Source organism: Orbicella franksi, chromosome 2, assembly GCF_964199315.1.
Source record: "Orbicella franksi chromosome 2, jaOrbFran1.1, whole genome shotgun sequence".
NCBI classification, from domain to species: domain Eukaryota; kingdom Metazoa; phylum Cnidaria; class Anthozoa; order Scleractinia; family Merulinidae; genus Orbicella; species Orbicella franksi.
Window position 1 is genome coordinate 37,148,610 of NC_138146.1, and position 18,286 is coordinate 37,166,895.

The 18,286-nt window shown below is 38.1% G+C and overlaps 3 protein-coding genes across 3 annotated transcripts in view; 2 read left to right on the forward strand and 1 right to left on the reverse strand.

Annotated features, from left to right (window-relative positions):
- The window catches only part of LOC145479668 (uncharacterized), a 252,955-nt gene that overhangs the window by 30,232 nt on the left and 204,437 nt on the right, over nucleotides 1–18,286 (forward strand). The gene's annotated exons all lie outside the window — the stretch shown is intronic.
- On the forward strand, nucleotides 1,791–7,130 carry LOC145479697 (galanin receptor 2a-like). Its single transcript, XM_081458130.1, has one exon. It carries the CDS (start codon nucleotides 3,597–3,599, stop codon nucleotides 4,665–4,667), a length of 1,071 nt encoding a protein of 356 aa, XP_081314256.1. The 5' UTR covers nucleotides 1,791–3,596; the 3' UTR covers nucleotides 4,668–7,130.
- LOC145479709 (uncharacterized) lies at nucleotides 11,167–16,700 on the reverse strand. The gene is made up of 6 exons (XM_081458147.1): nucleotides 15,998–16,700; nucleotides 15,416–15,532; nucleotides 14,235–14,344; nucleotides 13,657–13,715; nucleotides 13,359–13,507; nucleotides 11,167–12,414 (listed from the first exon to the last, which is right to left on the reverse strand). The coding sequence occupies exons 1-6, from the start codon at nucleotides 16,074–16,076 to the stop codon at nucleotides 12,098–12,100; spliced, it is 831 nt and encodes a 276-aa protein (XP_081314273.1). The 5' UTR covers nucleotides 16,077–16,700; the 3' UTR covers nucleotides 11,167–12,097.

Consider the following 18,286-nt stretch of genomic DNA (forward strand, 5'->3'; position numbering starts at 1 on the left):
ATCAAATGATTCAATTTACTGGAGATCGACAGACGCTAAAAAAAAACACAGACGCCAAGAAAAAAAAGAAAGAAATATGCCTTTCGGCATATTAAAATTGCTCAGAACACGAACGGGGTTGTGATGAGTGAGTAAACCCGTTTGTCCTGATTAGAAATAGTACAGACATACACATGGAAAATTTCTGACCAATCATGGCTGCATGATAGGGGCTGTGTATAATTGCACGCGGGTTATCTGAAAGTTCCCTTGCGTCTCCCGTGTGGAATTTTCCGATAACTATCTTTTTTATATACTCTCTGATGCTATTTATTTTCATTTTTTTCCACTCTGGAAGAGAAATAACTCACGAAATTTGTATTGTACGAAACCACTTTAAAAGGTTGACAAGTTGGAAAGGAAATCGGGTTGGATAAAGTATCAATCTCTTATTCAACATTGTTTGTATGTTACGCAACAACCGTAGAAATATACAGCCAAAACGTTTAGTGTGAATCCTACACGTTTTTCTTGTGTAATTTGATTCAACAGGCGATCAGAATCGTTTTTTCCTTGTGATCGCCTGCCATATGTCTTTAAATTTAATTAACTGAGTCCATTTTTGGCTTTGGCCTCAGTGGAGGCGGAGGAGAGTTGTTCAGCGCCAGAGTTTCGCGATAATCAACTACCGCCGCTTGCTGGGTCTGCCAAGGTCAGTGACTTCATTTATTGAGTTATCATTTTTCGTCACGTCTTAAAATAACAATACCATTATTATTGCCTTAGAGGTAAATTATAATAAAGTACGTTTTCCTCTAATTAATTGAGGCTTTAGCTAGATAATGAAAGTAGTTTTTAAAATATCAGTAGATTTTCAAACATTTCACATCAGATCTCAATATCGCATTATTGGTTTTTTGCAAATATTTGTGACATTATTTATTTTATTTTCGATGGAGGGCAGGCTTCCGCGGGGTGGCTCATAATCTGCAAACTTTATTATTGTTTAGTTTAAGTGTTCTACGATTCCGGTAGGAACTTTCCAGAAGCGATCATTCACTGTTTTGTTAAACCATGAAGGTTATTGTTTATGAAGGAAGACACTGAAGGAGTCTGGGCGTATTAATCACGGAAGAAATTAATTGGGCGTAAGTAAAGGTACACATTTAGCAAAATACAGCAGTGTTAAAGAACGAAATGAATTATTCAATTTGTTTTGAAGTAGTTGAAACTGGACCGTAACTAAAACCAGTGTTCTTGATTTTCAAACCTGCATAATAAACAACTATCATGGCACGCCGCCGTAATAGCTTTACACTTTGAAGAAGTATACTCATTACTGCCATGTGACGGTGCTTGCGTTGAAATCTTCGTTATTTGACCGTTGTTTTGAGTCCAAGTCAGATAAAGTAAGAATTAATCGTCTGCTCTCTTCGCGCCAGGCGACACACAAGGCCTCAAAAAGGTCAAAAATGTAATAATTGAAAAACAGCTATCGCACTCGTTTAAACCTTTCAGAAATCTCTAATCTTGGAGCAAAACAGCCAGTCGCCAGAAGTCTTGAAGGAATAAAAGAATCATGTTTTTAATAAAACGGTGTCATTTTGGGGGTTACTTTATCAAAACCACATGCATAAACTCCCCTTTCGCACCAGCAAAAAGTGTAGTTTACCATTTTCTCCACCTTTATTTTCTGTACATGGTTTGGATTGTCTGAGGTTTTTTTAAATGGCATGTTTTAAGTCATCGTTTAAAATGGAGAAAACAAAGATAACGGATGGTATTTCAGAAGGGTGGCGCAATAGCAAAGCCCGAAAAATCTTTGACCCTCAAAATAACAGAAATAGCTAACATGTTGACATTGATAATGAAACTCGATAAATTATAAAAATGAAATGATGTAGAAATTATGTACAATAAAAGTTAAGAAGACCAATTTTGGAAAATTAAATCATTTTGATTTCTGTAGCTTTTTTCTTCAGCGTCGTTTAGAAGGTCAAGTCCTTTCGCATCCCTTTCCTCGATCTACCCTGGGTTTTACAACATGTTTTCAAACGTACCATCTTTAAATATCCCCAATAGAAAAGGCACAGAACGGCCAAGGAAATAATATCCCGACCGCTCATTGATTTAAAGCCTCTCGAGAAGTGTATAAGCGGTCTAATATGCTGCCAGTATTGGGTCATTTAATTCTGCTACTGAGAGGCGGTCGCTTTATTTTAAGAGGTTTGTTGTTTTAAACTAAGAGTCGTGATGTATCCTTAATAGCTGAAAAGGTGGTCGCGAAGAATTCCATTGCTGAGAGAAATTTCGGAACTGCTGTCTATCATTGTGTCCGAATGTATTTATCTGTAAACGAGTTAATTTGTCTCTACAGGGAAACAGTGAAAATGGGTTTGTTATATTCGACGTTGTAATTGTCTTTTAGGAGAACCAAAACAGCATCGTATTCAAAAGAATGTTTCTTTTGTAAACCAAACGTTTAAAAATTTCCTTTTAAAAATAGAAGATAAACCAAAGGCTACTTGGGATCACCACAATCACACAATCAGAGAATTTTAGAAGAGGTAGCTCAAATGAAAACGTTCTGATTCTTCGACTGAAAAACTCTAGAAATGCTCTAATGTATTTATTTATGATGGCAGACCAACGTTCCACGAAGTCTATCCACGAAGTAAGTGCGATTTTGTTAACAGTCAACGTTTCGGCAACTTTGCGGATCATTGTTCTTTTAATCTGGCACTTCACGCGATCGGGTTAAAGGAAATTAGTTTTCCATAACTGTGTGCGGTTTCAGTAAGACAAAATCTTGACGGATTGTCTAAGTGACGTTTTCGCCCAAAATGACTCTCAAATTAACTTCGCAAATGTAACCTTCTGTTTGCTATTTTTATGTCGGTTTCTTTCCTCTTTTTTGTTTCAACGCAAAGATCAATTCTGAAACGATTTAAAGGCATCGAGGAGTTCTATGACTTAGCTTCGCTTTTTCGACCATTTGCAAAACAATCCCATTTCTTTTGTTGAATTTGTTGTTATTCCGAGTTGTGACACGGCGTTCGATAACGACATATTATAATTCTTATTATTTGTCTGTGTCATTAGGTGGTCCGGTTCATACATAAAAGAACTGCTTCTTGCGAGCAAAATTCCCTTAGTCAAACGTGTACACCACAGTCAGCTAATTTCAATCCATACTTTATCTCGGTGAAAATGTATACAAATTAAATAATTTGATTAAAAAGTTCTTGTTCCCCACCGAACCTTTTGAATAGATGTTTACATTTTCTCATTCAAAACGCTTATATCTAAATTGTTATTTCTTCCTTTTCTGACTGCAGGTAGGGATTAATTACGTTAAGTATTTCCACGTGTTATGCCTCCGCGCAAAAGTTAATGGACATCTAATCAATCAATCTCTCGCACCTGCCTGACCTAATGGTGTTTAGAGATAAGAAAGTGAAAAGACATTAATTAAGGGCCGAAATCTTTGAAGCCTCTGCAGCTTATATGAGGCGTTGTTAAATTACAGTCAAATCGCGCTGATCAGTCAGGGCACACAGTCTTTTCACTCTTTCCTGAACTGTTTATGAGTTCAGTGGATTTTCAACCGCCTTCAAATGAATAGCACCAACATCACCAACGCCAGCAGCCCCTCCTGCTTTAGAGTCAAGTGCCAGTTCACAGTTGGCGAAAGAATCGCCATTATTGTCTTCTTCTCTGCGATTTTTCTTGCGTCTTTGGTGGGAAACTGCATCTTGTTCCTCGCAATCATCCGCAATGCGCGGCTACGGCGAAGTTCGACGAACTTTTCTATCCTCAGTCTCAGCCTGGCCAATATCCTCATCACAATATTCTGCATTCCGGTTTTCACAATTGACGCATTTATCGCGGAAAGGTGGGTCTTTGGGATGATCGGTTGCAAACTTGTCACCTTTTTGCAAAACACGTCCATAAATGCCTCCATTGTGACCCTTCTCGTCATCAGCGTGGAGAAGTTCCTTGTGGTTTACTTTCCGTTTAAAATGCGTGCCCAGCGAACCAAAGTCCGCTATCTCGTTCTTGGAGCTTGGATCGTTGGAATCATTGACTCATCTGTGTATCTCAGTTACAGAACTGTGAAACAAATCCGTGGAATTCCGTTTTGCATCGAGAATTGGCCATCGCCGAAGACTCGGAAAATGTATGTTGTAATTCAAGCATTTGTTCTTCGTTTCGTCGCGCTGACGTTCATGATAGGTCTCCATGCCGTCACCATCAAGAGGATCCAAGCGAGATTGCAATACCGCAGAGAGAACAGCGATGGTAGTTTTCGCGAATCGGACGTGATGCAAATCAGCTCGCATGGGCTGAAGCTCCGAAAAAAGGCTGTTATCATGTTGGTGGTAATCGTCGCAGCTAGCACGTTGACGCTCTTTCCTTTCTACATCATGGTCTGTTGGAGAATGTTGGCTAATCCGCAGATCACCGACTATTTCGCTTTGAATGTGGCTGTTATCATGACATCGTGGCTGGTGTACTGCAACAGTGTCTGCCATCCCATCATATTTGGGCTGATGAGCACGCAGTATCGCAGAGCCGCCAAAACTTTATCTGTCAGTCGGAAATCTCCAGCAACAAGTCGAAATATCTCAAACACGAGAAAGCAAACGAGGGAGGAACAAATCATCATGACAGAACAGGCCTCTTAACCGCAATATCTTTTAAATTTGCAAGTGACTTCGCTGTGTTGTGCTTATAGAAAATGAACTCTGCGAAAATTTTCATTTGACCTTCCACACCACACTAAACATAGAATAAAAATTTTCGGTGTGCAGTTTGCCTGAACACAACTCAAAACAACACGGGGTTCCTTGCGTTAATTTTGAAAATGGTTAACATTGGTAACCTTATTGGTATTTGCTAACTGGGTCTGCAGTGTGCAGAATCTGCCTAATGGCGAAACAAGGACGTTCTGCGTACTGTCACGTGAACTGATGGCCGGACAACCCAGGCTGCTCACGAAGGCAACCTTTTAGTCAATGAAGGCATAAAACAGTTTGAGCTAGCTGTTAGACGCTTCGAAACAGTCAGGACGCTCAATTAACGCCAAGAAATGACTTTCTTTGAAACAATTATTTTCCTCCACTCAAGCTAGCACGGACAATGAGGATGAGAAGTTTTAGCTTCAATTAGTAAGTTTTCTTCTATTAAATTTAGTGACAGCCAAGTTAAACTGTTGAAGCTGGATACGAAAATTTGTCAACGAGCATTCTTTCGTGGATTGGCAGGTTTGACCTATCAATCAGTCTCGTAATTATAAGAAATATAGATTCCTTGGTTTTTTTTTTGTTTTGTTTTGTTTTTTTTCTTTTTCTTTTTTGGTTGGACAGCTAATTTGACTGTCATCAACATCGGAGGCAATTACACTGATCTGAAGTTTCCGATGGGAAATTTTCAGTCAAATTGCTTACTAGGATTTCAATGGCACCACTTAAAAATTAACTTAAAATCTATTGGTTACATTTGACAGGCAGGACATAATTATTTCACCATGAAACAACAACATTTGATGTAAATCTCGTAATTCGATGACAAACTTTGTTTCAGTATTAGTATTTAGAATTTGTCAGCTAAAAACATAGAGGATCAAACCATTTCTTGATTTTTCAAAGAAAGGTTTTGTATCCAGGAATTAGTGGTGAACTATTCCGTCTACTTGTATCTCTCCGTTTTTAGGTGACAATTAGTTACTTGTACAAATGCGTTGATTAATATGCAAAGTTAAAAGATGGGCTAATACTGTATGAAACGTGCCGAATGGCACAACAGAACAGAAATCTCAAAACCACGTGTTAACATGGTCAAATCGAATCTTATAATGTAGCTCCTACTATCAGAATTATATATTTGAACAAATCAAACCTACCAAATGCATGAAGGTTAAATTAAATTGTGTGTTCAGCTAATTATGGACTTCTGTGCCATGCAATAAACTTATGTCTCCCTATATCATAACTTTATTTTCCTGTTTACTGCAGTGTGTATATAATGTAATAATATGTAAATCATGCTAACGTGTCGATTGCACATTTAGTTGGCCCCCTCTTTGTGTCACAAAGTAAATATAATCGGTATGCAGGTGAACCAAAATACGCTTTTCTTTGCTTGCGCCAGAGGCTATTTTGTTTAGTCGATAACATGGATTAATTGTCCTTAACGTTCTGAAAATATTTTGTCAATATAAAACCCCAACGTCTTAGCAAAAGATACAAATGCAAGGCAATTTCTTTCCCCATCCCCTTTCCTTTGTCAGCCTTTTGTTTATTTTCCTTTTAAATTTTTCGGATAAATGTGGGCTGCGTTTCCAAGAACGTTCTTGAACGCTTAACTCCGTCGCCCAAAATAAAAACAAGTATGTCTTTAACTCCTTTTGCCTTAAGGTTATGTTATACTGGCGTACCAATATATAAATTACGTTTTCAAAACATGTTTGAGAAGTTTAGATACACAAGAAGTGTAATATCCTGTTGGAATATCCGTGTACATTTTACGCCAACAGAAAAGGTCGGCGGGACAAAGGGATGAAACTTAAAAATAGAAATAGACTAAAACTGAACAATAACTAACTTTGCAGAAATATGTCCCCTATAAATACGTCTGTATGGAGCCAGAAGTCTACAAAGTACATAAATGCATGTAGTGTATGGAGTTATACAAAGTACATAAATACAAATACCTTTTTTTGCTCAGGAAGCTTTTCTGTTTATTTTGTTGCAGCTGTGTCAACTCGATAAGGCTGTTTTATAACATTTTTGAAATTGCTTACGTTCATGGATATTTTGTAACAAATTAAATCTTCTCATGATCTTGGCAATTTTTCACCGAACTTCAGTGATAGGAAAACAATTTCGGCTTAAAATGATAAGAAACCGTGAAAAAGTCATTCATCCCGTCCTTCACTTAAACATTGCGGCGAAACGCGCCAGCCTTCTTAGGTCGCGTATATCCAAACACCACGTTCCATACCAAGTAGGATGAGCAAACAAATAAACTTCTCAGCAAGCTTCGTCGATTTATGCTACGCAATTGTTCCATGTGCGTCATCCTAGACAATTGCAATATTTAAAGAGAAAGTCACACCAGTCTTAGCTGGTTTTCTTCCGGGTCCTCTATCCAAAATTGGAATATGGAAATGTTGGTTTTTGTGTAGGAAGGAAAACTGGAGAACCCGGAGAAAAACCCTCGGAGCATGGCGAGAACCAACAACAAACTCAACCCACATATGGCACCAGGCCGGAATCGAACCCGGACCACATTGGTGGAAGGCGAGGGCTCTCGCCACTGCGTCATCCCTGCTCCCCTAAAGGTCAAGTTGAGCTGCCATTTTCAGCTGTAAGAACTAAATATTATCCATTTCTAGGATCGCAGCCAGCATAAATTAAACTGACAGTTTCGGTAATTAAATCTCAAAATTTAAATCAAATCAAATAAATCATACATCAAATTAAACTTGGCGTTTTTGAGCCAGTCTCAACGGAGTACTATCATTCTCATTGCACCAATACAATATTTTGCTATTCCTTCATTTCTCGACACTCAAAAGTTACAAAGTTGGATTTTACACAGATCAAACGTAAAATATATTTTATTGATTTTGAGCTGTGACGATCTCAGTCTGTTATAAAATGTATTTCTATTGTAACACTATTTTATGAGCTCTATGTTTTATTACCAAATTGGCGCCATAGCCGAGAATCAGAAACCTATTTGAAGATCATAAACCATGGGATCTCTTGAACCCCCAGAAAGCATCACCACAACGGAATAGTTGAATACGTCATTTTAAGCCTTCGGAGATGTCGTTTATAACAATAGTTTGTCTTAATTGAAACTGCATCAAGGAGATCGATAAGATAATAAAACTTCGCACAACTTAAATTTATATGAAGAGGGCAGTAGAATGAGCAAATGACAAGAGGCACGTGTGACGGCATGAAAAAAGCGCCGTACTGATGATTTTCCTAGAGTAAATCAGGCAAAAAAATGGACAAATGCCAAGATGGAACAAACTTGCGATAAAATTGAAAATTTAAAAGCCTTTTTCGGTAAAGTAAATGATTTTTTTTTTTGTTAAAATAAAAGGTTAAGTAAAAATTATTATCCAGACAATGTTTTGTAATCTCATTTAAAATAACTTTTGTTCAGTAAATGGCCTTGCCCACCGAGCTCAGTGGTTAGAGAGCCCAACCGGTATCTGGGAGGTCATGGGTTCGAGTCTTGCCGGGGATTTTCTCTTTGGTTCTGGGTTTGTGGCATCTTATCAGACTTTATCTGTTTACACAGCCACAAGCAAACAGGCCGTGAAATCAATTTCCACACGCATCACAACATTTTGCTCCTTTGTTTCTCTCTGAAGAAGCAGAGCCAGATTTCTATGGCCTGACTTCTCTTTCTTTCAATTCACCCGGCTTTTGATCATAACTCGATAACTGTTCGATATCAGTGATCGAGTGCCAGGCGTCGAGTTTGGGTTAAATTAACATGCGTGTTTGGAAAGAGATTCATCCCGCAGGTCACCGTGAATCTTAACGTGGACAAGTTTCTATCATTATCATATGTTTTCTCCGTAAAAATAAACTTTGAACTATGAGCTTTAAGTCGAAAAAAAAATTCAAGAAGATTAAGCATCCACTAAGAAATAGGCAAAGCTGTTTTGTAACGGAGGTAAAAAGTTTCTTATTCATCGACAGCTAATTGATGTTTTCTCAAATCTTTATTTTGCTGGATGGGAACGCAATTTGTTCGATGTTAGTCAAACTCAGTGGTCGAGTAGAAAGATTACTGGCTGACAAACACAACAAAGCGTCTTTGGAAATTTGACATTTCCAAACATTATTTCATTGGGAGTCATTTCTGTGTGGCCACGCCGTAGCTTTTCACAGCAATTCTGAAAATCTTTTTCTTAGGCTATCGTAGCTTGATTAAGAATATAACACAAACGGCGGTGATAAACATTGTATTCCAACGCATTTTAATACAGAACTTGACGTAATAGATCAAACACGAGAGACAGTGTTATCGGGGTATCCAAACGCCGAGAAGAGAGTTGAAAATACGACGCGTAGCGGAGTATTTTTGACGAAATTCGAGGTGTTTGGATAGCCGATGAAACACTGTCTCGAGTGTTTGATATATATTCTCAATCGAAACAAAAACTAAGAAGAAAACGGAGAAAAAAATAAAATCGTCAAATCGTCAAAAAATTGAAATTGAAATTGAAATGTTCTGTTTTCCTGTTATGGAGGCTTTGTTTTGTTGTTTTTCTTTTCGTCCAACGTAAAATTCATCACAGTTCTAGCAACAAGCTTTCATGATAGATAACTTTGGACCTCTCAGAGTACGTGGTTCAAGCGATCTTTGTATAGAAAGTAAGATTTGATGCGGCGTGTGCTTTGGAATATGATCTTGAGGTTGACGAAGAGACGAAGTTGTTTAGACAGGATTTCAGACGTTTCGTGACTTGATTACTGTGAAGACGTAAGTAGGGTAACAGGATTAACATATCTTTTTTGGGAACTGTAGCCTAAACAGGGCTATTTACAGAAAAACAGAACATTTCAAGGCCCTCGCTAAAAAGTGACATTTATCAGTCAGTTGCTGATCATGATCGGAAACCAACATAAAATGGGATCATTTTGACGTAGTGTCCGGCAAAACCGACTTTCGTTGCCATTGACTTTGTTCATTCAAGAGCTAAAGCCTTCCCTAAATGTCAACAATGTCATTAGTGAGAAGTTGTCGCTCTTTATTGGCTGTTTCTCCTCATGATGTCTACCTGGTTAACGTACTGCTGCAGCTCTAGGTTCCTGACCTCCAATATGTACGATGTATAGTTTTCAAAAAATTGTAACGGTCACTTATGAAATTCTGAAAATGTTCTGTAAGTTTTTAATGTAATGGAATTTTAAGCGTTTGGACTCCTGACCTCCAGAACATAAAATTTTCCAGACAAATCGTGTTTGAGTTGGAACTTGCGAAAAATTCGATAACTTAATTTCCGTGAAGGCTGATAACATTTTTGGATCGCTAGATCTATGAGCTTTAATTAAGGTTAGCTAATTACTACTCCTTAATTTGATATGGATTTATGGTGTTAGTGATGGAATCATAGGGCGAGACACGCCTGATGAATACCAGATTGTTATATCGACCCATAAAATGTTGTATAATGGATTCACTAGATCCAAAAGAGTCCAATGGCCCAGAACCCAAACGAGTTTCAATTATTTGACATGTAAATGCGAACCATGGGTCAAGCTTCTTGTCAACTCAAGCCAAAACGTCGTTACCAGAATTTTTCACCCTGAGAAGGATACCGCAAAATTTCTATCGATTTCTTCTCCTCCTTCTTCACCCCTCTCCCCCCCCCCCCGCCCCCCCAAACCCCGGCCCCAAAAAATGTCTTCAGATCAAAAATTTGGACGTCAAAAGAGTCCTTGGCAATTTCCTTTCACTATTACTTCTTCATGAGTACTTACCCCAGAGCTGGTCAGAATCCATATTAAAGTTCAAGAAAGAGGGAATAAAATGGCAAAACTAAGCTAAGAATATCACACTTAATAATAATAATAATAATAATGATCATAATAATAATAATAATAATAATAATAGTAATACTAAGCGGATCGAGCGCGAGCGAGCATTGCTGTGCTAATTGTGGACAGTGTAATTAAGCCAAGAACTGTTGCGATACCAAGTAATCAAAGTGTTACATTTTTAATTAACAATAATAAAGAGTGTTTAAATTGCTTATATTGTAATCGGAACATAAACTTAAGGCGGGGGTCTACCTGAAGGCCATATTTTGGCTGGGTATTATGGTTTTAATGCAAATATCTCGTTTACGTTTCAAGCAGTTAAGAATCTCTCTGCTCATCCCTCATATCTATGTTTTGGGCTGTTTTGTAAATTTTTTGGTGATTTTTTAGGTATATTTGGAGACACATAGTTTTTCTCAAAGGATTAGTAAAATTTATGGAGAAAGGAAATTTTGGAGATTTGGTGTTGTTTTTAAATTAGAATTTAAAGTTAAAAATTGGTAGACGTACCCCTTGTGGCATGGATAAGGATTTGAACCAAATACCTTAAGCTTTCAAATCGATTGACCTTAACCACTCGACCACGATGTCTCTATTAAAATACAGACGCATGACAGCGCCTGATTTGTCCCCAGGCGCCGTTACATTTCTTCGGTTATCAGGGAGCATGGTGCTTGATGGTTAGGTGGCGAGACACGGAGTTCCCAGGGTAACAGGCCCATTACTCCACGCGTACCGCACTCAATAAAGAGGGACACTGGGAGATGGGGCTGTGACCGTGGTTTAAAGTTGCTGAATCTTTTTGCGTGGGTAAAAACCAAACCGTGACCACGTGATGAGCTATTTTAACGAACGACGTGGGGCTACATTAGTTATAATCGCCGCACCTCACCTGATTTGAATAAAAATAACTCCAACAAGCATGAAATTTTAGAACAGTGTTTATTCTCAGTCATGACCTCACTGCACATGTCTTATTTACAATGCTTAAAATAAACGAAAACTACAGTATTTGCAGCCTTAACCACATAACAAATATCACAAAATTAAACGTTAAATAATTAACCCGTCATAGCAGAACCTTGCGTAAACAGTCGGTTTTTATCACAGAAAAGCTATCCAGTGCCATCCAGCCAGGCTTTTCTGTGGTTAGATTAATTCATAGGATTGTATTCATGTAGTGTTCTGTGTTTTTGTAAACAAATGTCCTATTGTCACTGTACTATATTTCATTTGAATCATCTTTAAAATCACTACAAGATGCTTTGATAAGCATCTAAATATTCATTGTTTTATTGATTTCACTGGAAATATCTGTTTGTAGAGTATTGACGGGAATTCATCATGTTTAAACCGATACAGAGATCTTGCACTAATTGTCTGCTCCCGGTGATTAGGTAAGTCGTTCCTTGTAAGGCAGTTGTCGCGATATAGTTACTGTTTCGGACACGTGAAGTGCTCCCGTATGCAGATAAAACTGAACAACAAACTAAAACGTTCCGTTCTCCCTGTTCCCTGATTCTTTCCCATTCCTGAAATTTTTAGTTCTTTCTGTGGTGTTTACGGAAGATATGGTGTTTCTTCGTTCCCTTCTCTGGTTTAGGGGCGTGATGGCGTTTCCCGTAGGGGTAAGGCGACTGATTGTACACGGTGTTGCAACAAGCCGGAGTGCAGCCGGTAGGTGCACAAGTACTGGGGCAGTTATTGGGGCACGTGGCCGGGTAAGGAGCAGGTGGGGGAGGGTAATAGACCTGTTGCTGTTGGTACCCCTGTTGGCAGCAGGTGTCATAACAGGATGGAGCGCAAGCTGATGGGCAGGGTACTGGGCAGACTGGTGGAGCTGGTGCCTTGAAGCATGCTGATAAATGAAAGAAGAATATGGCGTTTATTGACTGTGCGTCAAGACTGGCATAGGTTATCGTGACAGTGTACCAGCTGTTAGATAACTTAGTATAGTTTGAAAAGAGTTTACTTTATGAAGTAGAAACAATGCACAGTCGGTAATTACTTTATCATACATGATGTTGTAACCAGCAACAAATATCAGATTTCAAGACCTGTTGATTTAATTTTCATGTAATAGAGTCTGTGTGTCATTTTACGCTGTAATTGTTTTTACAAGCCATGAAGAAAGTTTTGAAACAAAACCAAAACCGGTAGAGGACTCTTGTAATAATACCATACTTCAAGAAGTGGACGTTGAGACCAAAATATACTTTATGTAACAGGCATCGCAGCGTCGTGTGAAAACGTCTTCACTGTCACGAGGCGTCAAGCACTGTCAAATATGCACATTTTAAGACATCACACGAGTTTCACTTTAAGACGAAATCCGATAGAAAATCGAGCAATTTCAGGTTTTAGTGGACAAAAATCTGGTACCAGAATAATTTTGTATTTTATAGTCAATTTTACATTTTCTTAAAGGTAAATACATAAATAATTGCCTGAAATAACACCGAAAACAATTTCCCATGGGAACGAGAGAAAATGAATTTCAGAGTTCAGAGAACTTGTGCAAACACAGGCAAAATTTCATCGTCAGTTTCATTTCACCAGTACTTTCAAGTGTTTCATAGTAAGTTCAACATTCGTTTTCGACGTTTGGTGTTGCTAGAAATGATTTTTTGAGAAGATATTTAAAACAGTCGTATAGAAGTTTGCAATACGATGTAAATAATCTTGGTACTAGGTTTTTGTCCACTCGTTACTCGAACTTCTTGTGGATTCCGTCTTAAAAATTTCATGGTCTTCCAGCGTCCATAGCTGTCAAGACCGCATATGAACTGTTTGATAACTCACCTGCCTGTCCCAGTTTGGGCGCAACAGAAACGGGAGTAAGCTTGCCCAGCTTGCCAGTGGCTATTGCCTTGGTCAAGTTTGCAAGATGAGTTCCATTCTCTTTGAACTCGACACAGAAGTGCACGATGGTCTTACCGTCAGAGGCTTTGCTGTTTCAAAAAAAAGCAAAACTGGTTTAGAAATATGATCAATCGTCAATAAATCAGTGGCTTCATGGAAAGATAAATACCGATGTAAATTGGATCAAAGTCTCTTTAAAAAATTTACAATATGTAATTAGTATTCGTAAAATAACTACCTGAATCTCAGAGTGGTGACGCCGACGAAGAGCTTGTATCCATCGTACACTTGCAAAACCTAAAGAATTAAAGAATATTATTTATTTTCTCAAGCATCTAAGTGGACCGGAATCCTAAATCCTCGAATTTGATTGGCTAATCATACGCACGTGACCGGTCCAGCTTTTTACGATACGGCCCACGGGCTGGATGTTTATTTCCGTGGCCTAAACGTCGCTTCTAAAAGTTAGCGGCAATCGTCGATCTTTTGCCTTCTTTATAGTGATCATGCACTTTGCTATACAAGCACTAAGCTTAGCTAGTTTACAGGCATGCCACTGAAACAAAGGAAACAAATATTTCAAATAAACGTAACAAAGTTAAAAATCTCAACCGGCAGGAGGCACACCAGTTGGCTCTTTACAAAGCCTGACCGAGGATTTGAATTCGGGGCTACCGAGAAACAAATCCCGCTAGTGGCAGGGTGGAGACCTTGAACCCGGGACCCCCGGATTACAACACCAGCGACCTAAACCACTCGGCTTCGCTGCTTCCACTGGCCATGCTGCCTCCACTAATGAAGGTTAAATACACTTACTCCGACTTCAAAGTCCATTCTAAGTTTGTTGAATTGACCAGTGTGCGCAGTAGCTAGATTATCGTCATAGGTAGTGTTCGTCAGCTTCAAGGTCAAGTTGTACACGGTGCCTAGCAAAAAACAAACGCAAACATATGAATCTAAATATCAAAATTAAAAGAAAGAATATTATACAGGTAGCTCTTAAGATATTACTTTGTCTATTCTAGTCATAAGAGATCATCTTTATATAGAGCCATGCCCCAGCAGCCTTTTCGGCACTGAACAACAACAACAACAGCTAGCTTTATTTGCATGACCATAAATACATACAGTGTTGCAAAAGCTTTCGCAAACTAAAACTAAAACAGTAACGATTATCGTGATCATATAACAATGTTATGATATAGCAATCAAGTTATATTGGTTTGATTTGAAAGTAGAATATTGCGTAGATCAAAGCAAGATGAAATAAATTTTGCTAATTGAATATTAATATAATGATTTGAAGAAGTTGTAAGTTTGTTGATGGATAGTAACGAAGATAATTGTTTAAAAGTAGGAATGATAAGTTCTATTTTTTATAAAATTTATTTTTTAGAATAGAGTATTTATTGCAGTGTATAAGAAAGTGAGATTCGTCTTCAATTTGATTAGAAACTTAAATAGGGCAGAGTCTCTTAACCCTTAGAATTTGATCATATCTGCCAGTCTCAATCCTTAGTTTGTGATTGCCTATCCTAAAGTTCACTAGTTCTTTCCTTTGAACAACACGGATGATCAGCTATGGTGAGAATATAGATCGATGAGTTCAACATGCTGAAACTTATTGTGCAGAAACCTTTTCCATGTTGCTTTTTTAAAAGTTTCGTACGTGATATTTTTTAATAAGTTTGATTACGAATATAATGAATATCTTGTACAATATGTGTCTGAAATAGTGGGAAAAAAGAAAAGAAAAGGAAAAAAATCCCAAAAGGGAAAAACGTGAACGCGACGCGATTACCCATGCGAGGCCCTTTCCAGAATGTTGTATATGTAAGTTATTTACAAGGCGTAGTGAAAAAAAATTAACAAAGCTACCTAGGCTGCTAGAGCCTGGATACTAAGGACGTGCAATGCACTAATGAGCGCGCTCGCTTTCAACAATAGAAATATACGATAACAATAACCACAGGCTTTATATGACAGTGATAACTTACAGTGTAAAGTGTTAGGATCCGTTGGAATAGGCGGTGGTTTTGAGGGCGTTCCTGATCCTGGTGTTGTTGGACTTCCCGGTTTTGTTGGAGTTACGGGCTTCGTTGACGGCGCGGGAGCTATGATTACAAAAAGTTAGTTTAAAGCTAGCGTTTTAAGTTCTCGCTTAGCTTGCTACAAATACATGTGCGTGTTTGTGAATGGAAGGCTGGTAAAATCAACAAATGCTGCTACTCAATGATTCGTTAACACCGTACAAATATTGCGTCCTTGATAAGCGCCCGTTGTATTGATGAAAAATGTCTTAGGGTGGACTATTGCAATAAAAATTATTCCAAATCGCGACTGTCGACATGGGTTTGTCTTAGGACTCAAGATCTTTCTTGCGTACAATCGATTAAGATTTGGACTGTGTTACAGTCAAATGATCAACAACTGTCTATCAATCAATTCTACCCTAATTCGTATACTTCGTAAACATGACGATTGAAACGAAGACACAGTTGAGAGGGTTACAAGTATCTGACAGTAAATTATATTTCCAAGAAATCAGTTTTAACTGCCGCAACATGAAGTTTACTTACTTGTGACTAGACTGAGCGTAAACGCGATGTAAGTGGACAGAAACAGTGCACAGCACAGGAAGACTTTATCGCCCCTCATTGCTTGAAGATTGCTACAGAAAAGAACGGAACAGCGTCGAGGTTAAGTTGGCCTAAAGAGTAAATTCTCTCTCAAGAGGGAGGTCAAAAATGACCTATAGTTTGATCGTGTTGAGGTCATACCACTTAGCGACACCTTCTTGGCACAAAATGGCGAACAATTAATCCACAAGCACGGTGTTTTACACAAACCAGAAAAGGTCAGAAATCGGTGGAGAGTTTAACTGGTACCTGATAAGTGAACGTCGTTGTTTACACTTGTTATCCTTGATTCGTAGCGCTTTGATTAGCGTTAAATCTATGGCAACTAAATTGCCTTCACAAAGTCTGTTTCGGACGGGTTACTTCTACCAAAGAAGCTGGAGGGATTTTTCGTAAAAACATCTCAGCGAGGCTAAATATTGAAAAGCGTAGGTTGATATCTATATCTAGGAAGCCGTTACTAAAATAAATCTGACAGGTACACCGTTACTGATCGATTGAGATGAAACACCACAGTTTGTTGACTCGAATTTGGCTTTCCTTCGCTCCGATGGAAGGATGAAAAAGAAGAAAAGTCTTAAATCACTTTATAACTTCCACGTCTCTGCCGAAGAAATCCTGGATCAACCAATAAAAACGAAATAGTCTGACTGCACAGCAATATAAAATAATTATCTAACGATACTAAAATTAGCTGAACAGTCTGTGCCTGATGGTAAGAGGAAGGCACCAATATTCTGATCTCTAATTTGCGAGTGAATAAATTTGGTTTTTACTTTGCTAGACTAAGATAAAATGCATTTTACGCGCGCTCATTAAATTTTATCGAGGAAGAAAAAATGGAATGTGACAAAGGCGAGCTTTCTACTGATTGCGTCAAAATTTCAGTTGGTCAAATGTCCATTTAACAATGATGAATTGTTATGATTTCAAGTGATTAACAGTCTGTTAAACGAAAAGCTAAGGTAAAAGTACAAAACAGCAATATTGAAAAAGCTTTATCTATGTTCAATTAGGCCAGTGATAATTGGTTTATCATAACAACCTCTTGCAAGGCAAAACAAAATGAAAAAGTTGGAGTAAATGTAACAACGCTAACGAAAGCAAATCACCGTGTCATGATGATCACACTTGTTGAGACTAGAACTCGTTAAAACAAAATGGCATTGGTTAAATGGACTGTTTTGTTCATTCTTATTCGTCTTAACATCACAAACTTATCTTATTGTTGTTTTGAGTTTTGCAATCAAACTTGCTGAAAGACCATAATACGGCTGCTTCGTGTTCAGTGAACATCAAAATCACGACCGGAAAGTAATACTCTCTGATCAGCTTTTTTTTTTAACGCAACCTGCTCCTTTCTCAAGAACCGTGAAAAAACGGCCGAGGAAACGAGAGCTTTCTAAACATTCCTTAGTTAAAAGAGTAAAAAAGAAATTTAAAGTACTTACGATGTTCCCAATTCGAACGGATTTCGAAAATTGTTTTAACTGTAGTGACTTATTTACACAAAATCGAATGTTGATACAATGAGAGCGGACTATCTAATCAACAACATTCTTAACTCATTCCGTTATTGACTTAAAGTAAACTCGCGCATGCGCCAAGGTACTCTGGTGCAACGAAATAATGAAGTCATTGAACTTCAAAGGAAATTCTCACGTTTAATGTTAATTTTCTTTTGTTCTTAAAAGCGAAGATTTGAACCGTGAAATATGATATACATTTTTTTTCACATGGATTGTGAATCTGTGTGAGTTTTCCTCTATTTGTAAAGTTGCTGATCCAATTCTTCCATTTTTCTCAGATTGTCTATTTATGGCGTACGCAACAAGCCAGCATTTTTTCCTGTCCTTTAATAATGACGGTTTGTTCAGAACTTTCAGCGTTGAGACGTTGTTTAACCCCCTCCAGTGGATTAAATAGAAGGTATAACTAATGCTACAAGCAAAGAATCACGTATCAAGAAGAATCTGCAGGTTCATGTTTAACTTCTGGTGGCTACATTCATGCTGTCACAGACGACGGGTAGCTGCACCTACCGCATGGGGTTTTGTAAGAATCATATCACTCGCTCGTAAAGTCACAGAAAACTGCTACGAAATGACAAGATCTGTTATGGTATGAATAACTGAACTGGCATTTGTTGCAGAAGTGCGCGTAGGGTTTATCGTCAAGAGTATTTGTAAGATCAATTTCATTAATTCTGAATTTACAAGTACCGTGTTT